This window comes from Equus caballus, chromosome 12 (assembly GCF_041296265.1).
Source record: "Equus caballus isolate H_3958 breed thoroughbred chromosome 12, TB-T2T, whole genome shotgun sequence".
NCBI classification, from domain to species: domain Eukaryota; kingdom Metazoa; phylum Chordata; class Mammalia; order Perissodactyla; family Equidae; genus Equus; species Equus caballus.
The window spans coordinates 46,707,888-46,734,763 of record NC_091695.1 but is presented as its reverse complement, the minus strand read 5'-3'; the positions used below and the strand labels follow the sequence as shown (position 1 = coordinate 46,734,763).

Below are 26,876 nucleotides of genomic sequence, written 5' to 3'. Positions count from 1 at the left end.
CAGCTGGAGCGTGTGTTTATAAGCTCCCCCTTCATGCCAGATCTTGTGTTGTGTCCTGAAGATAGAAACATGTCTGAACCCCTGCTCCTGCCCCATGCCTTCCGGAAGGTTCCGTTAGTGGAGAGGGAGGGTTCACGGTGGAAAGAGTTCTAGAAACAGACATTTCATGTAGTGAGGCAAATGCAGCAAAAGACTCAATGACTAGGTCCAGGGTGGGCGGTAGGGAAGTGCTGGCCTTTTATTGATCCATTTTGTTGAATTGACTACATGAATCAAAGATGTCTTGTGAGGGGCTGAGCTCGGTTCTGGTGACGAAGTGAATAAGGCAGTGAATAAGTGAATAAGGCAGACTCGATCCCTGCAAATGGTTTACTGGAGGGAGAAAGACAATACAAGCAACCTCATCAATACCGTGATTTCAGTTTTTGATAAAAACAATGAAGGAGAAATATCAAGTGACTAAGATGAATGAAGAATGACAAGTTCACCTGTTTAGAGAGGACGGCCAAGGTCGCCCCTGTGATGAGGTGACCTTGAGAGGGAGAGCTGAAGGGCTGCAGCCTGGGAAGGACAGGAAGGAGTCGAGGTGGAGGGCGCAGCAGGGGTCCTGGAGGTGACGGCCCGAGGTCCCCTGGAGGCCCGTAAGAGTGACACGGTCTGCCACGTGTGGAGTCTTTGTCAGTTCAGGCTGCTGTAGCCAGATACCACTGACTGGGGGTCTCAAACAACAGGAATGTATTCCTCATGGTTCTGGAGGCTGGACATCCCAGATCAAGGAGCCGGCCAGCCCAGTTCCTGGTCAGGACTCTTGCTGGCTTGCAGAGGGCCGCCGCCTGGCTGTGTCCTCGCACGGCTGAGACGTGGCCGCCCCACGTCTCTTCTTATAGGGGCACTAATCGTATTATGAGTCTCCACCCTCGTGATCTAATCGCCCCCCAAAGGCCCACCTCCTGATACCATCCCACTGGGGGTTAGGCCTTCAGCCTCTGAATCTGCTGGGGGCACAGACGTTCAGTCCACAGCACGTGATCCCTCTGGTTGCTCCTGACCGTCTCAGCAGCTGCCTTTAAACAAATCACTTGCGGGTTGAGCCGCTGTGTGTGGTTGGCTTTTCAGCGTGTCCTGGGTCACGTGGATGTTGTGGCTGCAGGGGTTCTGTCTCTGTGGTCCTGGCGTCTGCAGTCCGGTCCCAAATGCCCAGGCGGTGTCAGGGCAAGGAGCCCGTGAAGACAGTGTGATAGGGTGCATTGGAGACAGGGGGTCCATGCAGACAGAGCCCACTCCAGTGACTCGTGGGGAAGCCGACAAGGACAGTGGAAGTGTCCGGTCCCCGGGCTCCCACCACGGCTCGAACCCGCCGGGTCCCCCGTGCAAAGCACTTCCCTCGTCACCCGAACTCCATGTATGTTCACTTGTGGGAACTCTGCACTCTGGCATCCGGCGCCCTTCGAGATGGGAGCTGTTGCTGGCCTCTTTCAGCTGTGCAAACTGGGCACAGAGAGGCAGGGTCTCAAGCCTGAGGTCACAAGCAGTAAGGGACAGACGCGGGGCCCGATCCTGACCCCCAAAAAATCTAAGCGCTGCTTCTCTGTGCAACTGCGGCCATGCTGAGCCCAGCTGAGTGTCAGGGCCTCGCGGCCTCGCTGCTCCCGGGGGTGCTGGAGGAGGCGGGGGCACCCCCACTCTCCCCGTCAGGGACTGAGGGCCGGGCCTTCCTGCGGGCCCCACATGGGCGAGCAGGCCATGCTGTGGAAGAGCCACCCCCCCGCCATGCAGGGCTCCCCCACAGCTGCTGGGGTGCCCTGCTCGATGGTGGGAAACCAAGGGGAGCTCCTCCCTGCGTCTTGGGGAGTCCCTGCTCCTCGTTGCTGGGCCCTCCTGTAGCTGGGGGGACCTGGCAGGCAGCCGGGGATGTGGGCTCAGGGCAGCTCCGGGAACCAGAAGGTGAGGAAGAGGCACCGTCCGGGTGGCCCGGGTGCAGACGTGCCCTCTCCCCCGGCCTCCATTAAGGTCCGAGAGCAAGCCCAGTGCACCTTGGATCATAAAGCTGCCCCCCAGCTTCCTCTAGCCTGGGGACCTCCCGGAGACCTCCCAGGACCAGCAGGGTGGGGGCTGGCCTCCCCCCTTTACAGATGAGGAAACTGAGGACCCCGCTTGAGTCAGAGGCTGACGCAGGACTCACGCCAGCCCCCTCCCCTGCTTTAGCTGTAGGCATAGTGCGCCCGGGTGACCTGTCTCGGCGCTCTAAGCCTCAGTTTCCCCTCTGGGAGGTCCGGTGTCCTCAGTCATTGGGCTCTCAGAAGGGCTGCCCAGGGGTGACCCGCGCTGTCCTTAAGCCACAGCGCCGCCCTCTGGCCCCGCACCTCGGGGTCCATGGGGCTTGCTGGGCGCACCGTGCCTCTGCAGGACCCTGCTGCGAAGGCTGAAGCTGGATGGAGGTGGGAGAACGGAGGGCGGCCCTTGGAGCCTGGGACCTCTCCAGAACACGCCTTGGGGACCCTCGCCCTCTTGGTGGTCAGCCCCAGTTCGACCCTCTGAAACTCCTTCCCCTCCTCCACTCTGGCCTTGGCCTTGGACCCGAAGCCTGGTGCACTGTGTCAGGAACCGAGTGGGGAGCGCCTGCCGGGGGCCCCAACCCCGGTTGCCATCACACTCGCCTGACCCGCCCCTGGGAGAGGCCCTGACCCTACGGGGTTCTGAAGCTCCCTCCCTGGGACCCCTTGCCCCCGTTATCCGCCGGCCTCCACGGATCCTCCAGGGGCAAAGCTTCCCTCAGTGGCCCCGGCTGACGGGACGTTACGCACGCCGCAGACACCTACATCTTTGCTCACGGATAACCCCGCATTATTCCTGCGACACCTTTTTATATTTCACGTTATTTATAAAAGTATGATTCATTTAACAATTATTGTGAGATGGAGGAATGTTGCCTACTAATGTTTAAATTGCAATTCTCTAAAGCGATGCGCAGAGGAAGCGGGGTCTGCTATTTTGGGTCAGGTGGGGGGTGGGCAGCAAGAACCGGGTCTGGCCCGCACCTACCCTGGACCTGCTGCCTCCCTGTTCCCTGTTCGGTCCGCGCTGGCCGAGGCTCTCACGTACGTCCTTCCTTTCTCAGCATCTGGTTTTCACTTCTGCGAGATAAAGTGGAGGGTGTGGCTGGTGGGCCACTGAGACCCTCTGGAGCTTTGTTCCCTCCTTTCGGCTCCCCATGGGCCTCCCGTCTGATGAGAGGCTGGAGCCACCTCTGTGAGTCTTTGTTAAGGCAGAAATAGGCTCAGGCCCACCCCTGCTTTTCCAGCCCCTGTCTCCATCCCAGCCTGCTCTCTCTTGCAGTAGGAGGTGGGGCCTGAGTTAACCCCAAGGCATCTTGAAAAGAGGAGACGGGGGAGACAGCCCCATGTGGGATTTCGGGGTCTGGAGGACATTCATGCCCCAGCCCCAGCCCCGTCGCCTCTATCAGCCTGGGTCTCGGTGACAGTAAGAGGCCACTCTGGCTTGTTGATACAGAAGAAGAAGGACCTAAAGAATTTAGGTCGTACACAGTGTGCCAAGGCTGCCAGAGAGCCAGACCTGGAAGCTGGGCAGCCAGCGTGGTGTCCAGCCACACATGGCTGCTCCGTGGAGCCGGTGCCACCCCACAAGAACCCGACGCTCTTCTAGAGCGGGTTCCATGCCCCAGCTCTGCCGCGTTGCTCCTCCTGCATCAGAGCATCGTGTCACACATCTGGTTGCCTCGAGCCCCCGGCAGCAGGGGAAGCAGAAAGAGGGAGCCCCCAGCTCCCCCCGGCCACCTGGCAGGCAGAACTGAGGGTGGGGGCCTGCAGATACGGCAGGGACATTGAGGACCCCGGTGGGGCACGGGTGAGGTGGGCCCTGGAGCCCTGCAGTGCAGGCACACGGTCTGGGCAGACGTGGGGGCCGGTGGCAGGAGGGAGCAGAAAAGTGAGATGGCTTCAGGCCCCAGGCGACTTCAGTACAGCCTGGGAGACCAGCCCGGTGTACCTGGAAGAGCACCTTGGGGTGCTCAGAACAGAGGAGAAGCTAGGACTCGCCACCGCTGTCGTCGCTGGTTCATTCGTTCATTCCCTCACATCCAGAGCTCTAGGGAGCAGCTCCAGTTTGCAGGGTGATGGGGAAGCTTGGCAGGAAACCTGCCTTCAGGGAGTTTGAAGTCCTAGAACCAGGAAATGCCCCGAGGGCTGACTGCCTCCATGGGAGCCCCGAGAAGGGGTCTCTCCAATGACTGGATCAGTCAGGCAGACTTCCTGGAGGAGGCAACACCCAAAAAAGATAATGTAAGTGCACTCAGAGGGACCTAGGTGGGCTTATTACAGTCCTGGGGGCAGAGTGGGGGAGGGGAGATCTCCTTGCTCTCGGCTTACAGGTTTTTTAAGTTAAATATAGGTACTTAGCGATCGCTGACAGCCGTGAAGTCCAGGCACTCTTGCAGATATTAAATGACTTGGTCCTCACGACCCTCCTACGGGGCCACACCATTCATATCCCCATTCCACGGATGAGGAAACAGAGGCACAGAGAGGTGTCGTGACTTCGCCGGGGTCACAGAGCGGGGAAGGGGCGGGGTTGGGACTCCATCCCCCTGCTTTGTGCTTCACCACGAGCTCAGGCGATCCCAAAACCAACCCTGGGAATGAGTTGGGTTATTCCCACCTCACAGATGGGGAAACTGAAGGCCAGGGTGCCTGAGCAGCCCGCGGCTGCCAAGGGAGTAAGACACAGAGCCAGCCCCTAAATGCCACATCCAGTTCTTCCCTGGGCAGATGGGCTCACGGCCGACCCCAATCGGGCCATGTTCCCAAGACCTGCCGGCACGCCAGACTCTCACCGGGCGTGTTGATGACACCTGGCGCGTCCTCCTGCCAGGACGCCAGAGCGTCTTGAAATGTTCTGATGTGCGAAGAGCCTTTTTTTATACAAGAAATGAGATTATTTTCAGCCTGTTGTCAGGCGGTTGTCAAAAGATGTGGCAAATAAAGGGGCTTCGAGAGAGAGGGTTTGGGGGGCTGGATCCGAGCGCGAGGGGGGTCGGTGGGTCGCGGAGGCTGAAGCCGCGCAAGCCCTGGCGGGGCGGGGAGGCAGGAGAAGTGGGAGGGACTGGCTTACGAATTTTTTATTATTTATTATTTACTTAAGTGTTGATTATCTCTCCTTTCTCGTAAGGGGCTGGCCCTGGAGCTGGGTGGTTGCTAAAGGGCTGGGTAAGGAGGCTGACATTTGGGGGTTCATTTTGGGGTGACCCTCTTCCTTCCTGGAAACCATCTGATTTCAGGGCTTCATCTAGTCGCTTCTCCTGCATTTTCATCTGTCCATGGACATTGAACGTTCCCAACTCAGAAGATGCTCGCTCATCCTTTGGGATGGGCATGGGGGTGGGCAAGAAGGAAGACAGAGTCACCACTGGGCATCCCGCTCCCCACTCCCTGCCACCTGCCTCATGCCAGCCCAGCTCCGACCATAAGTCCATCCTCTCTCATCTACACTCAACGGGAGTGTGGCCAGTACAACCTCTGGTGACCACGTTCGGTCGGTCCTCCGTGAAGGACCCTGTATAGGAACACAGGGCGTGTGAGTCATGGAAGACGACCTCAGCCATCTTGGGACATCTGGGTCTCTGACGTGTCCAACCCACGGCCGTCGGGCAGGGAGGTCTGACCCCGGTGGGACCCAGGTGGCTCTCCCAGCCTCCTTGACCCTCACGGTCGCATCCACGGAGCCTTGCAGCTGGTCTCGGGGTGCCCGATAGGGACCCCACAGGGATGAGACCTGTCATGGAATGAACTGCTTGGAGAAAAAGATCTCTGGAAGCCTCGGGGAGAAGTGGGTTTTTCACTTTCGCCTCCATCCTCGTCTCCGCCATCATTTTGGACCACTAGCTCTCAGTTGTCCTCGATCTCCCGTCTTGGAGATGGAGACGGTGTTAGCTGGTTCCTGGGGCTCTGCGGGATGATGGGGGCAGCTGACCATGAGTGTGGCCGCCTCCTTGCACCTCTGCTGCCCCAACTTCCCAAAGGAATGCGGGTTGACGCCGGGGCTCCAGGCCTCCGCGGTCTGAGCGTGAAGAGTCAGATGTCCGTCACTCTCGGAAGAGCAGGTTGAGATGGACAGGTATGTGGCCGTGACGTGCAGGGCCGTGCTGTCCTTTCACAAAGCCCTGAGCCGGGGGGGAGCCAAAGCCGTCTGAGGGTCCAGACCCAGACGCTCCCACTGCATTGATTCCTGCACACATTCCGTCCCAGCCTCAGCTGAGCGCGTTCGCAGAACACGGGGGAAGCAAAGAAACCCTGAGGGCCTGGATTGCCGCTGCCCGTAGATCGCCGACAAAGCTTCCCATGGAAAAGTCAGAGCACCCGGTGGAAAATGCGCCTGAGGACACAGACGGCTTTGTGTTTGCCACGGTGAAGTCTGAGAGCTTTTCGTGCCACATGTATCTTTCCCTTCCAGTTAGCACGGGGTGGGCGTGGGCCTGTTGTCTGTGCGAAGGGAAAGGAGACTCGCACGTGTGTGCCCAGAGCCGGCATCCGCCTCCACGGTGAGGACACCACAGCTTGTGTCTGACCATGAAAACTACTCCACACAGGTAGTGAGCTCCCTGTCGCTAGAAGTATTCAAGGAGAGCACGCCTGCCAGCGGCGAGGAGGCCTTAGATGGGCGAGGTGGGTGGGCTCAGGAATGGCCCTCCTTCCCTGGAAGGATTTCTGTGGCGCAGAGCCTGACCCAGGGCCGGGCACACAGTAGGCCTGCACACGAGTCTGACAGAGCAAGCACTCCTAATTTCTGGGAATTTTTTGCTCAGTTTCCTGGAAGTGTGGGTTGAGAAAGTTGTCTGCTCTTTAAAAGAAGGGAAGGTTTCTGGAAGAGGAATCCTTTGGCTAAGGGATGCTTCCTGGGGATCCTGAAATCCTGTTCTGTCCGAGGTCTCATGCCCCCACCCTGGCCCTGTGCGGTCCAGAGGAGGACCAGAGGTCTTTTCTGTCCTGTTGGCTGCTGCATTCCCCTGGACCCGCACAGCCCGTGATCCACAATGCAAAGGGCTGTTGGGTGAAGGGGTCGGGGGGACAGAGGGCTGGGCCTGCCCCTCAGGTGTGCCCCAGGCCAGCGAGCTGTTTCCTGGTTACGGGGCCTTGTCTCAGAAAGGCTCCCTTCTCAGGGGGGAGCAGCCCCAGCACCCCATTATCTTCAGCCTCTGCTCCTACGTGTGGGTAAACCCACCGTGAGCAACAGTGGCTCCTTACACAAGCGACAGGGGCCGCCCGGCCGGGGTCCACGTGTGCATGCTGTCTGGGGCTCTCTGGCTCTGCTGCCCCGTCTTGGTCCCTCCCACCTCAAGTCAGGAAAGATGCGAGATATTCACGGTGGCGCCCAGGGAAACTGCCGCTTCCCCACGTCCTTCACCCAAGGTCAACAGTGGGGTGGGGGAGGGGGCCGCCACTGGCCTGTGGCGACGTCCCCATCCCCGTCAACCCAGGAGCAGACACCCACTGTCCACTCCACTGCTGACCACAGAGGTGGCCATGCCTGAGCAAAGATTGGCACAGGATCGTGGCACGGGACGAGGCTCTGTGCTGTGGGGAGGGTGTCTGTCCATCATGAATGGAGGGAGGGAGGCCTGAGCATCGCCGGGACCCCCACTTTCCCAGAGGATCACCTGAGCTCTGTGAGTTCTCGGGGCCCACATGGCAGGGCCCCAGCTCTGACCTCCTTTGTTTCACCATCACTGTGCCATCCCCGTCCCAGCCAGGGCCTGCGGTCAGGCACCCCCAATCAACCAGACATGCCCCCCAGCCAGTCTGCCCAAGGGATACTGCTCTAGGCTCCCCCAGTGGGAGCATCTGTGTCCTTGCTGGTGACACTGCATCTGAGGGAGACGCTTCTGGCAGTTATTCAGCCTTGCCCCAAATGTCCAAGGACGTGGAGCTCTGCCAGCGCCACCTCTGTCCCCCTACAGACGTGAACTACATGAGACAAGTTGGTGGAGGCTGTGATGACAAAAGGTGCCAGCGGCAGACTCATTTCTGAGGGCATGTCTTGGAAGCCGCTGGGGCTCCGGTGTGTGAATTGAGCACCCAGCTCGGCGGGTGGGGGAGTCACCCAGGGCAGGATCTGAAGGCAGCCGCCGAGCCGTGCAATCTGGGGCGTTGTAGGAGTGCCAAGGGAGGTGACGTTGGAGTGCCCAGCTTATCCAGGGCACTCAACCCGGGGGGGGGGGGCACCCCTCGCAGTCTCCGTTCTCACCGCCCTGGGGGACCGTTCGGGCCTTCCTGCAGAGAAAGACTCTCGTTGCTTGTTACGTCGCCATTTTTGTTGACACTCAGTGTGTCGACCATATGGAATTAACTTACATGTTCCTCCTTGCTTTTCCCTCATCTTGTCTCATCTCTCTTTTTTTAAATTTCGGAAGCAGTTCTCTTGGCAACCGCAGAAACGCAGTTAATTACAGCCCAGGAGCAGATGTGTCGCGCCACAGAACCCGCTCCCTGGGCTGTTCCATTTAGTTCCCAGGAAAACCTTCCTCCTTGGGGAGAAATAACCCCGTTGCACCTGCCGTGGAGCCCCCCACTACTCCCCTGTCCGTCTCTGTGTGTGCTTCCCGGAAAGAACTTTCTCCAGGTCACGCTGCCTCGTCTCCCCGATTTCTCTCGGGGTGGAGATGCTCAAGAAAAGTGTAAAGAGACTCTGAACACATTCATTTTTATCAGCTGCCTGGAATCAGGGCGAGCCATAGCTGGGTAGCAGTTTAATTGTTTTATCTCTCTTTTTTTTTTTTTTCCAAAAAAAAAGGAAAAGGGAGGGGGAGGAAATCCTGTCATCTCCAGGGTGATTACCACGATGGGGGGAGCCAGAGGAGTAATGGGTACTTGTGTCTGATTCTTTCGAACGGAAATCTGGGTCACGTTGAGAAATTCCAGAATGCTGGCGAGGGCGGCCCGGCGAACACGGGTCTGGCGTGCGGCTTATCTGGAGCTGGGATGTCTCGTCCCCTTGACCTGCTCCTCTCGTCTGCTCGCGGACAAACGGCACTAAAGCAAACTTGGCTTTTTCTTTACAAATAAGATGACAGAAACGCAGCGCCTTCTATTATCTCCGGGCTCGTTCCGGCAGAAGCGGCCGGAGCCCCAGCCCGACTTTCCCTGGATCACGGGGGCTCGGGCTCCCCGGTGCCTCCCGGTGGTTCCCGGCCGCCGGCTGGAGGATGCTGATTCCTGTTAACCCTCCTCCCAGATGCGCTGATCACAAAAGCCGGAGTAGCGCTGTTCACATGACAGGCGCCCGGAGAGGCAGCCGGCTTTGAAGAGCGGCTCCAGTCTACACACAGTTGGTTCCCAGCTGACAGACAGAATATGGGGTGGGCTCTGTCACCGGCGCGCCGGGGCTGGCATGCCCAGCGATGCTCGGAAGCTCGCCGTGCCCAGACGCCCGCCGCCGCTCCCGGGGTCCACGCCGCTCCAGCGCCGAGGGGCCGGGCAGCGCCCCTTGCCTTCCTCCCACCCGAGAAGGTTATATAATGAGCGGACCACCGCCAAAGTCGGAGGGAAAATGAAGTCTTTGTTAAATGCCTTCACCAAGAAGGAAGGTAAGAGAAAAGCCATAGGGAGCGAGGGGCATGGGGATGACCAGCTTCTTGTCGATTCTCGCGGGGAGCAGGGGACCCCAGTTCCTCCTAACATTGCTGGTGTTCGTTCTCGTCGTGTAAGGGGATAAATAATTACTTCTGGGCGCGATAGGACTTGGCTGGTGGCGGTCTGCAATTTCAACCCACGTGAAGGTGCTGTTTGACATCATTTTTTTTTTTAAGTCTCCAGCCGCTTGCAGAATCGCATTCCAGCATGTGCTTCCACGGTGACTGTGCCACGGGGCACGTTAGGAACCAAGTCCAGTGAAAAATAAAGCAAGTTCTGACTGTTTTAGTCTGCCGGCTGCCTGGAGGCGGCCGGGCATTGCTTGGGAACCGAGAAGGTTAGGACTTGCTGCCGGGCGCTCTCAGAACCACTTCTGGGCTCTCCGTGGCTGTCCCCGGGTTGCAGCTTCGCGGCATGGTTGGGAAATGCAGTGTGGCCGATTTTAAAAGTGCATATGCTTTTTGTCATACCCTGTGTGATTTTTATTGTGGGGGAAAAAAAGGTATAAATAAATGCATGTAAGACGGCTAAGAAAATATCCACCCACTTAAGAGTTTGCACATTGCAGGAAACAGTTGGGTGGAATATTAATCATTTTCAGACAGGAAAAGAGTTATTTTTAACCCTTTTGACCAAAAAAAACAAAAATCAAGCTTGCCACGGATGGCTCCCGTTAGTTTGTCAGACGGAGAGCTCTCGTTCTGTGAAACCCGGTTATGAAGATGTTGCTTTAGAGGAATTAAGAAGGTTCTTCCCAGCCCAGACCATAAAATAAACACGGAAAAAATTTCCAATTACATTTGCACAGGGAACTAATTTAATGTGAATCTCAGTCATTACGCCGGATCATTTTCATGAGAATGGTCGCCCTGACGCCACCTGTGCGATTCCATTTGAATAACTTGCTTGATCCTCTCGAGGGGCAGAGGGTGTTGGAAGGTGTCCCAGCTCCCGTGTACCCTTGTCTTCCAAGGGCAGCCGCCCCCCCCAGAATTCCTACCACTCTTCACGCCCGCTCCCTCAGAAAGGCCCCTTCAGTCTGTTTCTTAGGAATTTATTTGAAAATCAGCCTTTGCCTGTGCTCGTTTTCTTAGATTATCAACCCAGAATCGCCTTCTGGGATTTCAAGTTTCTGGGAGCCACGCACAGCATGGACATTTTAGTCAGGGGTATGGTGTCCGCTTCGTTCTGTCTGTTCTGTTCTCTCCTAGACTTTTCTTCCCTCATGAGTCTGTCTTAGCCACTGGCTGGGCTGGCTCCAAATTCCGTCTCTTTCCATGGAGGGCACCAATACCTTCCCCGGTTACATTGGTCAGAAAAATAGAACCGACTGTCGTGAGGGAAGCTGGGAGCCTGGGTGTGAGTTCACGTCATAGGATGCAGGCGTTTCTGTGTCCGGGAGCGTCCCCTTGGAGCGGGGGATCCCCTCCCCACCGTTAGCGTGAGCCCTGGCCTGCCCTGGGGTGGGGTGGGGAGATGCTCCAGGAAGCTGAGGGGCTCTGTCTGCTTGCTGGGTCTTGCTGGGTCCTTCCACTTGATGTGTCTCTGGGGGATGTTGGCTTTCTTGCTGTGATGTCGTCCACCCCCACCCCACCCCCCAGCCCGCCGGCAGTCTCTGTGAATGAAAGATAATTGCTCTGGAAGCTTGTGGACCCGTCAGCCCTGTGGAGGTCTTTCAACCCCCCACCCCTTGGTCGGGGAGCTCTCAGATCACCCCAGAGTACCCCAGCCCAGGGGGGCTTTTCAAACCCTAAATGAACAACCCTTCATCATTCCAGAAGTCTATTTGGCCTCTGCCTGCTCAGAGTGACACCGATGTGGTCCTCCCTCATTCCCAGCGAAGCACAAACTCGGGGACTTTTCCCCAAAATGAGATTTTTCTAGTAGGTGGGTAAGGCCTTGGCTGATTCCCTTGCGCCCCAGAGACGGGGGTCCTCGGAGGACGCTGTCTCTCCCGGCCAGGCTGGTGTCTCTGAGTTCTGCTTTGAGGAATTCAGAGTAGGAGCGGGTCCCAGGGAAGAGCCCTGGCTGGGAACAGTGCGTCCTGCTCCCACAGGAAGGCCTCACAGAGGGAGCGGGTTGGAACGAGAGCACGATGCTGCCTAATTGAAAAGAACGTGACCGCCCCGATGTGTCATTTTCAAATTCTCACCAGCTGTTCGGAACCAGAACGTGAATTCCGAGCGTGCGCCTTCCCCGGGTTGCCTCCGTCTCTGGTTTCCCAGGACGGCCCTGCATCCTGGGGAGGCGGCGAAGGGGTGCACTGGGTCACGGTTGTCTCAGTGGAGCTCTGCCAGTGCCACCTCTTCTCCAGTGCGCTCTGCCAGCACCACCTCTTCCTCAGTGGAGCTCTGCCAATGCCACCTCTCCTCCAGTGCGCTCTGTCAGCACCATCTCTTTCCCAGTGCGCTCCACCAACACCACCTCTGTCCCCCAGTGTGCTCTGCCAGCACCATCTCTCTTCCATTGTGCTCTGCCAGCACCACCTCTGTCTCCCAGTGTGCTCTACCAGCACCACCTCTCCCCCAGTGCACTCTGCCAGCACCACCTCTGTCCCCCAGTGCACTCTGCCAGCACCACCTCTGTCACCCAGTGTGCTCTTCCAGCACCACCTCTCCCCCAGTGCGCTCTGCCAGCGCCACTTCTCCCCTCGTGCGCTCTGCCAGCACCACCTGTCCCCCAGTGCGCTCTGCCAGCACCATCTCTCTTCCCCAGTGCACTCTGCCAGCACCACCTCTGTCCCCCAGTGCGCTCTGCCAGCACCACCTCTGTCCCCCAGTGCACTCTGCCAGCACTGGCTCTCCCCCACTGTGCTCTGCCAGTGCCACCTCTGTCTCCCAGTGAGCTCTGCCGACACCACCTCTTGCCAGTGCTCTCTGCCAACACCACCTCTCCCCCAGTGGGCTCTGCCAGCACCATCTCTCCCCCAGTGTGTTCTGCCAGTGACATCTTTGTCCCCCATGAGCTCTGCCAGCACACCTCTGCCCCACCTCCAGCAGCTCTGCCAGCACCACCTCTGTCCCCTGTGAACAGGCTGGTAGCAGGGAGCTGATGTCATGCCCAAGCTCAGTGAAGGGGGCAGCTGTTCTCCATTTCCATGAAGTACTCCAGCGCAGCCTCTGACCTCGGGCAGCCGGGGGCGGTAGATTGTCCAGGACTCTGTCCTAAGCCACTTGTAACGTTCTTCTCCCCTGGGACACTCAGCTTCCCATCTCCAGATCAGCTCCCCAGGATGGTCTGTGCTTCCTGTGGCTCTGCGGCTGCACTTGGTGGCGTGGCAGCCCCTGGCCTCTGGCAGCAGACTGGAAAGCTCTCTTGGCTTCAGTCCTTCAGTCCACAGAGCGCGAGTCCCGTGGCAGGCGGGGGAGCCACCAGGGCGTCGAGACTCCAAGGAAGCCCATGTCCTCGGCTGCCGGGGGTCCTTGGCATCTCGCTTCCCCTGCATCCTCTTCAGATGCCTCTTCTTGGAAAGGACACTTTCTATTCCTGGCTCCAGCCCTCGGAGCAACCCAGAGGCCGGCCCTCTAGGTCCCTGTGGGTCGTGTCCTCATTCCGAGTCCCTGGGCACGTGGCACTAGGTCCGTGCTCTACTCTGGAAATTCGTAAGGAGCCGGATGAGGCGTGCCCACCCCTCCTGTTTCACGCTGCCCGTCCCGGCTTGATGGGTGGAGAAAGGAGCGTGCTTGCATCCGAGCACACTGACTCCGACCAGTGGACTTGGAGGGCTGGATGCGTCTTCTGGGGCCGCCGTAACACAGTCCCACAGACAGAGCGGCTTAAACCTCAGACATTGACTGTCTCCCGGTCCTGGAGGCTGGACGGCCGAGGTCCAGGTGTCACAGGGCTGGTTCCCCCTGAGGCCTCTCTCCTTGGCGTGTAGACGCCGTCTCCTCCCTGTGTCCTCACGTGGTCATCCGTCTGTGCATGTCTGTTTCCTGCTCTCCTCTTCTTAGAACGACCCCGGTTAGATTGGCCCACCTAGTGCCCCCATTTTAACTTCATCACTCCCTGAAAGGACCTGTCTCCTGGCACAGTCACATTCTGGGGTACCAGCATTAGGATTCCAACACATGAATTTCAGGGGGACACAGCGCGTCACAGGGATCAGGTCCAGGTCGTGGTGAGGAGGAGCTCTGTGGCTGCCTCAGCGTCCTGAGCCTGTTGTGAGACGGGGCGGCCCCCTCGCACGTGTCTCTGGGGCTCTGGCCAAGTGGGCGCTGGCCCGGATGGAAGTCGGACCCCGACTCCCTTCCATCTCCAGCATTAGCTTGAACCTCCGTGAAATGGAGACGTCATCGGTCTCCACCCATCCCTGCTTCTGTGTCGGGGTGAGCTCTGCACGCAGTGGGTCCTGCAGGGGGGTCAGCACGGGATTCACGTCGCCCAGCTGCTCGGCTGGCACGGGGGCTCGGCGCATGCGGACCTGCACCTCCCCCCCCCAGGCCATGACGGTGACATGCCTGCCCTCACCCACCTCTCCTCGTTCTCTCCAACGCAGTGCCCTTCCGAGAGGCTCCGGCGTACTCCAACCGCAGGAGGCGGCCCCCCAACACGCTGGCCGCGCCCCGGGTCCTGCTGCGCTCCAACAGCGACAACAACCTCAACGCCAGCACGCCCGAGTGGGCCGTCTGCTCCGCCGCCTCCCACCGCAGCCTCTCGCCCCAGCTGCTGCAGCAGCTGCCCAGCAAGCCCGATGGGGCCGTGAAGACCATCGGGAGCTACACCCCTGGGCCCCGCAGCCGGTCCCCGTCGCTCAACAGGCTTGGCGGCGCCGGCGAGGATGGCAAGAGGCTCCAGCAGCCTTGGCACATTGGGTAAGCAATGGTGGGGTGCAGGGGCTGGTGCAGAGCCAGGGGGCTCCCGCAGGGACGAGAGGAAGGAACACCGCCGTGCACCACGGCTGGCTCCCGGTTTCTTGAACTCGGGGCTTTGCCCACAGGTTGAACAGAACGTCAGTTTTATTCCAACCCAGATGCTGAGAACACTTTATTTAAAAGCGGAGTTCTGCCAGCTGCCCTGGCTCAGGCTGCCTCCCGAGAGCAGTGGGGCCCAGGGTCACCTTCCTGAGCACTGTGCCCATGATGACTGCTCAGGACAGGCGTGGGAGGCCGGGTGGAGCTTCCTGGGCTGGCTTGGGGCTGCTGCTGGTGTCTGTGGCCTCTCTTCCTTTCCTTGTGCGTCGGCCTCTGTGTCGTAGAAGTGAACAGAGAGGGAGGTGAGGCCACCAGCCTGCTCTGCACGGAGAGTTCTTCCAAGGGCTGCATTTGATGCAAACGCACCTTATCCAAAATCAGTGCTCTCACTCGTAGCAGTGAGGAACCCCTGCTCAGACAGGGAAACTGAGGCTCAGAGGGGCCCGGTCAGGGCCCTGGGCCTGACGAACCCCCAGCAGCCACGGAGATAGTCCTAGCTGGTCCTATGATATATGCCCGCATATGTGGCAGGTGCATGCAGCCCCAGGTCGGGGAAACCCCATTCTGGTCCCTTTTCTAGATGAGGAAATGAGGCCAGCATAATGCAGACTGAGCACATGGCCCGCCTCGGCGTCTGACTCGGGGTCCGGACCCTCCCCAACTCGCCCGTCTCCCAGCAGCCGGGAGTGCTGCATGGGCACTCAGAGCTCCAAGCCCCAAGTGCCCTCTCACCTTGTCACACTGCCTTCTAGGCGAGGATGGGACTTCCTGGGTACGCGCTCCTTGCGGGGGCCTCTGAGGGCTGGATTTGGCGCTGGTCGGAGCGATCACAGCAGGGGCCATCTCTGTTCATCCCGCTGCAGTCTCGTGGGGGCCGGAGCCTGGTCTATGCATCAGCTCGTCTCGCCCCTTTCCTCCTAGTGCCTCTGTGAGGGGCACCGTGTCCTCCCATTTTACAGACCAGGGGACTGAGGCCCGGGGCCATGCGGCCCGTGCATAGCTGGGGCAGGACTGTGACCCAGGTTTCGCCGGTTCCTGAGTCTGTGATGCGGGGTTCACAAGGGCTTGTCCTCCCTGAATTCTGTCCTCGCCCACGGTTCCCGGGGAGGGCTGGCGGACCTGTGTTTTCCCGGCTGGCATGGGGTTACTGGTGAGGTTCGAATGCCCCCTTGGTCCAGCGTGTCGCCCGATTCCGCATCCCGCCTCCCAGGTCTCGAAAGGCGCTTGGGCTCGCCGAGGAGCCGGCCCATGGTGAGTCTTGCTGGCTTCAGTCACCATTCCACGCCCCCAGCTAAGATCAGGGATGTTGGGGAGGCGGGGTCAGGCTGCATCCTGCAGGCCAGCATGTGTTCGGGGCCAGGGGCCCAGGCAGAGGGTCAGTACATCATGTGGGCCCGGAAGAGGGCTGACTGCCATCACCATGAGCAGCAGACACGTCTCCAGGCTGCAGCCACCACGGAGGTGGTGGGGAGAACGTACCCGAGGGAACCCAAGCCTCCCAGCCCCTCGGCGGGGCCACGGGCCTGACCCTCTCGATGCCGGCACACCCCCAGCCCATCGACACTTCCCACCGGAGTCTCTCCAAACCGCGAGCTCCAGTTCCCGGCTCTGGTCTAGATTCTCACTCTGAGTCACCCCGAGGGAGGAGTCCCAAGCGCTGAGAACATTCAAAGCTAAATTAGAGGATTCCCCGAGGCTGCAAATTCCGCTGCGCCCTGTTAGCTAGAATTACGGTTATAATTTTAAACAGAGTGCGTCCCCTTCCTCAAGCACGAAACCTAATAATATAACGCAGGATGTGTGGCCGGGGGACTTGCAAAAACTGCAGAATATTTCTTGTGGGGAGAGAAACACAGCTGGGGCACGTGGCAGGGACCCTGCCCGATTGTCCCTGGTTTCCTGCGCAGGTGTGCATGCACCTGGCTGTGCGCGTTCATGTGTGCATGTGTATGCATGCACATTTGTGTTTGTGTGTGCATTTGTGTGTTAGTGTGTACATGCATTTTATGCGTCTATGTATGCGCGTGTGTGCACTTGTGTGTAGCATGTTCGTGTGTGCATGTGAGTGCATGTTTGTGTGTCATGTGTGTATGCACTTTCATGTGTTAGTGTGTGTGCACACTTTGTATGTGTGTGTCTATGTGCACTTGTATGTGTGTGCGCATACACTCATGTGTGTGCTTGTATATGTGCATGCACACACACGTGTGTGTGAGAATCCCAGCAGCCAGCCTGGGCTGAGTGCTCGCTGCCAGGACTTCCCCAGCACGTGTTCTGGACTCCACTTTGTGCCTCATCTTCGGTGACTGTAAAACAAAGGTCATAGAAAGAGCAGCTCCCTTGGGTTGTTCTCAAACTGAATGAAGGAATTGGTGGCTGTGCCTTGTACACAGTAAGTGCTCAAATACATGCTAGTCCTTAGATGAAGCTCAAATCTACATCCGACCCAAGACCCGGCGCTTGGCCAGGCATGTTCCCATTGTCGCCCAGAGCTATGGGACTGAGGCATTGCCTGGTTGCAGGACTCAGTACTAACCCCGGGCCGGTCTGTCCGCCTGACTCTGAGCCTGCTGCCTGTCCTGGTCAGTGGAGCTGGCCTGGCACAGCCAGCACCCAGCTTGCCCAGCAGTGCCCTGCCTGTCAGTCCTGCCTTCTCTGCCGGCGTCCTGGCCTTCTTCCCTCCCCCATCCCAGCAAAGCCTGCCTGTCCATGTCCATGTGCTCAGGATCCAGCTCCCTCGTCGGTGACGGGAGCTGTCCTGTGACGGGAGTGCCCCGCATGGGTACTAGTGAGCTGCTGGGGTCCTTCCCCCAGGACTCCCCTGTCCTAACGGGACCTGCCAGGCACATTGGCTTTCCCCTGGGATGGGAGGATAACAGTGGGCATTTGAGCCACATGGCAGGCTCTCTGCTTCTTGGCCAGGAGGCTACAGCCGGGTCTTTCGCACCTGCACCCAACCAGCCCGGGTGATAGGGGATGCCGGCACGCAGGGCGCCCCAGCACAGCCCCTGGGCCTTTTGGGGGCTCAAGGAGGTGGCTGAGTCCCTCCACTCCATCTTTGTCTTCACAGCTCAGAGCCCAGCCCCTTCCTGGGACAGACAGGCCCTGGCCAGGCACTATACACAGGGGGTGCTGGTGAGGCGGACACTGGGTCCCAGTCTTGGGCAGCACGGGGTGCCCCTAGACCCCTTTCTGGTTATCCCAGAACCGGGAGCTGGGGTTAGGGTGCTCCCCATGCCATGGAGGGGAAAGCCCTGTACTGGCCTTGCGCTCTCTGTCTGCAGAGCCTGGATCACTGCGTAGCTGCCCAGTGGCCCATCACCCAAGCAGATGCTGAGCCACATTGCCAGGTTGAACTCAGCTCAGCTTCCTCCCTGCTGTGTGACCTTGGGCAAGTGACTTGACCATTCTGTGCCTCAATCGTCTTATATATGAAATGGGAGTAAGAGGTTTATGATGAGGTTTAAGTTGAATTCGATACCCGTCATGTGCTGAGACCCGTGTCTGGCTCGTAGGAAGTTCCACACAGTGTCTGCTACCCTTAGTTGTCATCATCATCGGGGACATTTTAGAGAAAGACCCTCCGGCTGCTGTGGGGCAGACACTGGCAGGTGGCGGGTGCCACTGTCCCAGTGATGGCTCCGGCTTGGGCTAAGAGGCAGGAGAAGCAGAGAAAATCACATCAGCGGGCAGAGGGCACTTCACACCCCGAATGAGGGGATTTGTCCTCTGGCCCCACCCGCCCTCCCCTTGTCCCCTCCTTTCTCTCTCACTGCCCATGGGGAAGGCCGGCCACTCCCAGGCAAAGCCCATCTGCCTAAATGCCAACCTGAGGCCCCAGAAGCCTCAGCCAGGAATGCAGTGGGCACATCGGGTGGCCAGAACCAGCCTCGGGCCAGACTCTCAGATACAGACTTGATGAGAGAGGGGTCGAGGGCTCCCCAGCTGCCCAAGCCCTCACCCAGGCTCCTGCTGGCACCCCCTGACCGGCTCCCTCCCCGGCCTGGGCCCTGTGCTGCTAATAGGGTCAGCCTGCCCCGTGGAGCCAGCCCTCACGGAGCTGCCCCGAGTGCAGGGCAGAGGAGGTAAGAGGGTCCAGAGAGGCTGGGAGCCGATGGACTTGCAGAATCTTGTTTGCATCCTGCCTCAGATGCAAGGATCTGCACGCACCTGCCTGAGGCAGTGCCCTCTGGTGGCGCACACTGGCATGGCTGGTCCATGTTTCTAAGACCCAAACTGAGAAGGGGTTTTGCCGCGTCCACCTGCCCCATCGCCCACCACCTGAGCATGGAGACGAGGGGTGTGGTCCTGTGAGGACCCCTCCCAGCTACTCAGGGCATTGACCGGCTCTCCCCAGGTTCATAACAGCTCTGGATGTATTTTTGCAAAGTTCGGGCAGCTGGTCCTGAGGGCTGCCCTGGGCTCACCAGCCGAGGGAGCGTTCTGGCCACTCTCTCATCAGATGAGGGGTTCTTGGGCGGGTTCAGCTCAGCAGAGTGGAGAGACAGGCTTTTGGGTTCAGGCGGAGATGAAATGCCGCCCGTGGCTCACCCGCTGTGTCGCCCCGGGAAGGAACTCCAGCCGGAGACAAGCGCCTGAAATCCAAGAGCAGGTTTGCTCAGAGAACAGATGGGGCCACGGACTTCAGAAATCACAGGCCCCCTCCCCTTCCTGCAGAGGCAGAAACAGGGGTTCCAGAAGGTTCCGGGGTGGTGGGAATCTGCCTATCCAGCCCCTTTCAGAGGATAAAGTCGCCATCTGGTCAGGCTCACTGGTGGGAAGGGGCGCTGGGTGCCCCTCTGGCTCGCGTCTCTGTCCACCTCCGGGATCCTCTCCTTGCCTCCTGGGGACATGGGAACCAGGACGCCGATGCTTTGACCCCCCCCCCCACCCCCCCAAAGGGACAGGGACCTGGTTTCCTCAGTGAGAACTGCAGCTGCTGCTCCTTCCCCTGTGCCTGTCCTGACCCAGAAAAGGGGCTAGGGGCCCGGCTGGCAGGGTTGGAGCGGGGCGGGGGCGAGATGGGCACTGCCATCCAGGGTGCTGATGGCAGGTCACAGGAGGCCAGGAGTAGGGGATCGATAAGGAGCCAGTCCCCCGGGTTTGTGTCGCCACCTGGCAGGGAGGTGGGGCCAGGTAAAGGAGGCCCACCTGGGGGAGCAGGTGCATCTTGGCTGTGGAGGGCCATCCCTCACGTGTCTCTTTCTCTCCTTCCGCATTTGGGGACATTCTGTCTTCGCTCTGCTCTCTCAGTTAGTGGCATGAATGAGTGAATTACCAGCCCCCTCCGTGCTGGATGCTCCCCATGTCCTCAACTGAGAAATGAGGGCAGGAGACATGTCAGCCCCCCAGCTTGCTGTAGTGGAGGACATGGAACCAGAGACACCCCCAATAGAGACCCCTGGGAGCCAGAGCTCACACAAGTCAGGGTTCAGGCATCCATGGGGGAGGTGGGGGTCTCCACGGAGGAGGGGAGATCGCCGGGTAGAGAAAGGAGCCGGCCAAGCATCAGGGAGGGGCAGGGGGTCCAAGTCTGTCTCATGTTCGTGGGCGTCTACAGACCCGCTAAATACTTCCCCAGTGAAGGAATGGATGTGTAAGAGGCTGACAGATGAATGAATGGAGAAAGTTCAGTGTGCAGGCTGGTCCCTGTTCCCCCAGGATAACTGGGAAATGGCTCAGTTCACTCATCGAGCCACCCCACAGACGCCACCCGTTTTCTGACACTGAGAATTCAGTGATTTATCCCTCTACCAAGCAACGTGGTTGGAATTCCATCTGGCTGTTCTTGGATGAAACGCAAGGAAAATGCTGACAGTTTGGGGTGGGGGAGACTTCCGACCCATCCTCCCTGTGCAGGGAGGACGGAGGGACCCAGCCTGGCCCCCCGCCTCCTTTCCCAAGAGGAGACAGCACTCCCAACCCTGAGCTGTGGAGGGGCCGTGGCTCCTGCTGCTGTCTGGGGTGGCCATGGGAGAGCGGAGCGTGGCAGACAGCGAGGTTCATAAAACAGGGCATCGTGGGGATAAGGCACCATCCCTCGCAGAGGAGATTGTAGTCACCTCGGTTCATCACCGCATGGAACAGCGAGGCTTCAGGGGGCCCTGGGCTGGAGTCAGGGAGCCGAGATGTGTGGTTGGCTCTAAATCTCTGTATCTAGATCCCTATTTGTGGAAACCCTGTTTTCTCACCTGTGAAATGGGGCTTTGCGAGGCTCAAATTGATCTGGAACAAGAGCATACTTGAGCATTTGTGTGGGACCGCACATTGCTGCTGGTGCCTAGAACCACGGACATGCTCTGGTGTACGAGGCCTAATTGCTTCCTATTCTTAGGCAAAGGCTTTCTGGGCTTGGATTGCTGGGTTAGGGAGCTGACCATCTGCAAAGTGGCTCAAAGAACAGAGCTCCCCGGACTGGAGCTGTGTTCACTTTGACTTCTCTGCCCAGTGACACACACTCTGGCTCTGGCTGGAATCAGCTGGCTGACACGTGCATCCTGTTACCCGCTTTCCCGCTGGTGCAGGGAGTGGCACTTGTGCTCGTGTCCACATAACACCTGTACAGAGTGGCTCCTGTTGACTCATTCTCAGGTCACTCCAGACGATCCCCTCTTATCAGATGGGGAGACTGAAGCTTCAAGAGATTGACTGATTTGTTCAACATCTGATAGTAAGTGAACAGCTGGGCTTCTGGCAAGGTCCTTTTGAAATGTGAATGGATAAGTGAACAGATGATGTTTAGATAAGTGGTAAGATGGATGGGTGGTAGATGGATAAATAAGTGGATGGATGGATAGATGGATGGATGGATGGATGGATGGGTGGATGATGGATGGATGGATGGGTGGATGATGGATGGAGGATGGATGGATGGATGGATGGATGGAGGATGGATGGATGGATGGGTGGATGATGGATGGATGGATGGGTGGATGATGGATGGAGGATGGATGGATGGATGGATGGATGGAGGATGGATGGATGGATGGGTGGATGATGGATGGATGGATGGGTGGATGATGGATGGAGGATGGATGGATGGATGGGTGGATGATGGATGGATGGATGGATGGGTGGATGATGGATGGAGGATGGATGGATGGATAGATGATGGATGCCTCCGAGGATGGATGGATGGATGGATGGATGAGTGGGTAGATGGGTGGATGGATTTCTCCTGAGGATCGACTTTTCAGGTTGGGCTCAGCCTCCTTGCTGATTGTTGTTGACTGTGCACAGTGGGGTCCTGCAGGTCCTTGCAGCAGTTCCACTGGGGGATACGGGGTGGGGGCTCTGAGAAGATGGGCTCCTCATTTGGTTCCCAAAGTCGGGGCATAATGGCTTCTTCTGCAGCCAAAAAGCAGCTGAAGTCAGGTCCAGCAACCCCAGCTGTGTGGCTCACCCTCTGCCCTGCCCCTGCTGCCATCAGTGTGGTCTGTCCTTATATTTTCTCTGGACTTTGACCCGTTCCTTCCCTATGGGAGAAGCCCACCTGCCTCACCTCGGCCTTCTCATGGTCCTCTACTCTCCTGGCCTTAGGGATGGATTCATGGGGGTCGGCGGACCTGCCCATCCGCTCACCGCCCCCTGGTGTCTGCTGCAGCCATGCCTCCTGTCCAGGAGCATCCGTGCAGCCTGGGAGGCATTGGGGCTCATTTGTGACCTCACTGCTAGGACCAACCTGCAGTCTCTCAATGAGGTGTAATGCATTGGACACTTCTGAGCGCCCACTGCTGCACCTCCAGCCAGGAGGGGGCATTGAGATGGTGCAGGCAGAGCCCTGTGTTCCGGCTGCTCCCGGTTCAACCTGGGTGATTCTCAGATGCAGAGGCCATAACTGCCATCAAAGCTGCAGTGACGGAGGTGGCGGGGGTGAGGAGGGGCTCTTTATTTGCGTCCCCTTATTTACCCTCCCAGCAGCCCCGGGGGCTGGGTCCTACCCCCCATCACTGAGCACAGATGTGACAGGCTCATCAAGGGTGATTCAAGCCCTGCTTGTGGAGGTCTAAGGAGAGGGGAGATCTGACCCCGGGCTGCCATATTCTGGAGCCACACCCTCCAGTGACCCCCGGCCTCTTCTGAACCACTTGGGTCCAGACGCAGTGGCCCCAGGGGACACTTTCCCCATTGCAGAGGAGTTGAGTGTCCTTGGTTACCAGGACTCACTTTCCCCCGTCCTGGGAGGGATGCTCGGGCCCCGTGTGGTGAAGGCTGTCCTCTCAACTCTCAGTCCTGGGCCAAGGCGGCCCTGAGTCGGGCTGACGGAGGTGGATTGAACGAACGAACCCGCCCCCTGATGCAGATGCCACGGCAGCGAGTCCTCTCAGGTGGGGATTTTGAGGGGCTGCTCCGACTTTCCCAAGTTCTTTTTCCTTACGGGCAGGTGACCCAAATTGTCCTTCCTCTGTGAGTCAGCTGGCCTGCTGACCTGTCACCTTTGCACTAGAGATGGTCATACAACTTGGCTCCTGCAGGGGTCGCCGCCCCAGGAGTTCCCAGGATGTTTGGGGATAAATAACATCTACCGAGAGGGACCACCGGCTCCTTAGGACGAGTCTCAGGGTGGGTTTTCCTGTCTGTGCGCATTGATCTCTACCTGGCCGGGCAAGGAGAGGTCAGGTGAGAAGGTGATGTGAGGCCACTGGGCAAGGCTGCCTGGTGGGCAGGATTCTGTGATCTCCACCTGTGACCTTGACTTGGTTAGAGAAGGCTCTGGGGAGGAGTGGCAGGCCTGGGGACAGAGGACCACAGCTTCCCACTCCTGTCTGCATCCTCTGAGCTCAGTTAAGCACCTGCCTGCCCTCTGCCCCACGTGGGTTAGGGAGAGCCTGGCTTTGTGGTCCGGCAGGCAGACGTGGCGGCCAGCCCTTCCCCACACCTTACTACTACAGTATACGTTAGGGTGTCAGTGGAGCATGCCACAGCCTGCAGTCTCACATGTGTGAATGTGGGTCCCCGTGGCCAGCTCTCACGACCGTGACGGTGGGTGAAGTCAGACAGAAGACGGCGTGGTCTCGCTTCTGTGAGTTTTCACCGGCATACAGCAAACCACACGTCATTGACCGGTGGTACAGTTGTGGGTAAAGCACAGTACAGAAGGCACGGGCCGGGGGCGTCACAGTAAATCCCAAAGTGAGTGGTCACATCGGCTTCTAGAATTTTCCTTGCAATGCTGTTTCACAGCAGTTCCTGCCTAAATCTAAGAACTTCTTCCTCGAGGAAATCTCAAGGCTCCCTCGGTAGGTTCACAGGCCACAGCATCTGTAGTTCAAGGGGAAAACCACGGTTGGGGACCCCAGCCTTCCTGGCCATGAATCTGTGACATGAGTCGGCCTCTTGCTGAGACTCAGATGTGGTTCCCTGATTCCGGAACCTTCCCCAGGTGTTACTGATACTCCTCTCACTTCCCGTTGGGAGACACCAGCTGGAGGGGAATTCTTGTCTTGTCTTGACCAGGGCCCTCTGGAGCTTCGCCCCAGAATCTCTGCCCAGATTCATCCGTGTGGATGCTTTTTTCTAAAGATCCCATCGCAGAAAGAGAACTCAACATGACGCTTGGCAATTATCATGGATAAGAACCAGGGTGGACGTGCTCTCTTTCTCCTTCCCAGAAACAGGCAGCCCGGGTCGCCCATCACAGCGATGCAGGCATGTCACCATGGAAACCACGTACACATGTTTCTGAGAACATGCTTCTGTCCCACACGTCTCCCACCCTCGGGCCCAGTTAAGATGTCGCTCACATCAGGGGTGGATGTCAGCCTGGAAATACGCTCTTTGTGAAATAATAACATAAAGTGGGAAAGGACTGACGTGCCTCTTATGAAATGTCATCGGGGCCGTGAGAGTGGGCCGCATGCACTGCAACGATGAGAGCCTTTGACAGAAGGTTCTGGGTGTTTCCTCGCCTGGAGTGGCCAGTGCTCACAGTGAAGCCGATAGCATGTCAGAGACGCAGGGCCTGCCCTGATGGCTGCCCCCACTGGAGCCTTTTATTATTATTATTTGTTTTTAAAATTGTGGTAAAATACGCAAAACATAAAATTTACCATCTTAGCCATTCTCAAGGGCACAGCTCGGTGGCGTTAAGCACATTCACCTTGTTGTGCAACCATCACCACCATCCATCTCCGGAACCTTCCATCTTCCCAAAGTGAACTCTGTCCCTATTAAACACTTATTCTCCATCCCTCCCCCAGCCTCTGGCACCCACCAGCCTACTTTCTCGCTCCATGAATTTGACTCCTCTAGGGACCTGCTGTAAGTGGAATAACACAATGCCTGTCCTTTTGTGACTGTCTTCTTTCACTCAGCGTCATGTCCTCAAGGTTCATCCACGTGGGAGCACGTGTCAGGATTTCCTTCCTTTTTAAGGCCGAGTAATATTCCACTGTGTGGATGGACCACATTGTGTTTATCCGGTCATCCATCGCTGGACACTTGGGTTGCGTCCACCTTTTGGCTGTTGTGAATAATGCTGCTATGAACGTGGGTTTGCCAATACCTGTTTGAGTCCTGCTTCCACTTCTTCGGGGCATATTCCCAGAAGTGGGATGGTCAGAATTCCCCAAGTCTTTTGACCACGAATGCTGCCTCCAGCCTGATTACTTCTTCCTCTAGACTCTGGAGCTCCGTCCTGTGTGACTGCCCAGCGATTGCTGTGGACGGGTTGGCCCCAGGTCGGCGGCGTGACCTGCTCTGTCTCGGGCAGTGACAGTGACCTTCTCTCTCTCTCTCTCTGCCCCCTCCCTCTCAGGCCCACCTTCCCGCCTGGTGCCCACAAGGACGTGCTCTCGGCCTTCGAGTACCCGGGGCCCAAGCGGAAGCTCTACAGTGCGGTGCCCGGGCGGCTCTTCGTTGTCGTCAAGCCATACCAACCCCAGGTCGACGGCGAGATCCCCCTTCACCGTGGCGACAGGGTCAAAGGTCAGTGTCCGCGAGGTTCTTGCCTCTGGGGCCCCTCAGCCTCACTTGACCCACTCAACCAGGCTGTGAGGGTGTCAGCATCCGAGGCATTGCTGTGGGAAATAGGGAGCCCTGGGAGGGCAGAGCCGGAACAGAGGGACGCTCACCAGTCGTTCTCGCGGGATGCACCCGCGGTGACCGTGATGTCTATTAGGGAAGACGACACACACATATAACTGGAATGAGATTCCCCCATAAAAAGAGCAAGGGAGGGGGCAGACGAGGCCACTGATGGGCAGAGCTCCTCGCTGACTGGAAACCCCCAGGGACTCGTGAAGAAGCGGCATTGGGACGGGTCCAAGCATAGGCGGGATTAGGACGTGTCTTGTTGGGAGTCAGGGAGGGGTATCTGGGTGGGCGGTCCAGCCTGCGCCACGGCCTGGAGGCCTGCAGCGTTCCAAGGAAGGCAGTCCACCGCCTTGGAGGGAAGGGTTCCCGAAGCAGAATCCTGGGAATTGTGGCTGAGAGCATCGAGGGCTGCTGTGAATGCCAGGCTGAGGAGTTAGACTTTGTTCCCAGGGTCCTGGGGAGGCAGCGATGGTTTCTGATCTGGGAGATGAGTATGCGAGACCCTTCAGGCAGATGGGCGTAATGACACAGGTGCAGGAGGGAGGGAGGATGGCAGTGGCTGCAGCTGAGGCCTGTGATGCTAAAGGCCACAAACGGAAGTGGAGAAGTGACACGTGTGGGCTGCAGCCACGTAGGGGCAGCTGAACTCACCAGGAAGAGCAGGAAAAGTCACGCCACGTGTGCCCAGCCACGCGTGGGCCCTGCCATTGTAGGGCAGGCTTTCAGGGGAGGCATGGCATAGAGGGTATGCCCGTAGACGTGGGCAGGCCAGCTTGAAGTCCTGCCTTCCCCACTCGTCTCCATTTGGCCCTGAGCTGGCAATTAACTCAGTCCCCGTCCTGTACCGTGTGCTAATCCGGCTGATGTCCCTGGCTTTCCAATGACAGGTGGCGCCCCGTTCTCTCTCTTGACACCTTCTGGTAGTCCAGCTGCACACATATTTGACCATCTGGCGGCATCAACAAGTCCCAGGGACTCTGTTCATTTTCTTTCCATCTATTCTTGTTCACCCTTGGTCATTTCTACTGACCTTGATCTATTTCAAGGTCACTTACTCTTTCCTCTGAAACGTCCCCGTCACTGTTAAGCTCATCTTGTGAACTTTTTAATTTCAAAAATTATGTGTTTAAACTTTAGAGTTTCCATGTGCGTTTTCTTTTCTCATTTCTTTTTACTTGCCAAGACTTCCTAGGACCCCGTTGAGATTTCCCACTCATTGAAAACGCGTGCTGTTTCACGACGTTGTGGGTTGGTGCCATCGTCGCTCTGAAATCCTCATCTGCGAGTT

The 26,876-nt window shown here is 58.2% G+C and overlaps 1 protein-coding gene across 15 annotated transcripts in view; it reads left to right on the top strand.

Moving 5' to 3' along the window:
* SHANK2 (SH3 and multiple ankyrin repeat domains 2) overlaps positions 1-26,876 on the top strand; it is a 561,551-nt gene that overhangs the window by 237,748 nt on the left and 296,927 nt on the right. For 14 of the 15 annotated variants that reach the window (XM_070229004.1, XM_070229003.1, XM_070229002.1 and 11 more), the window contains 2 exons: positions 14,140-14,455; positions 25,311-25,480. In XM_070229004.1, coding sequence (XP_070085105.1) covers positions 14,140-14,455; positions 25,311-25,480 — 486 coding nt within the window. Of the gene's footprint in view, positions 1-8,722; positions 9,596-14,139; positions 14,456-25,310; positions 25,481-26,876 lie in introns of those variants that run through there. The other variant, XM_070229007.1, reaches the window with a different exon arrangement.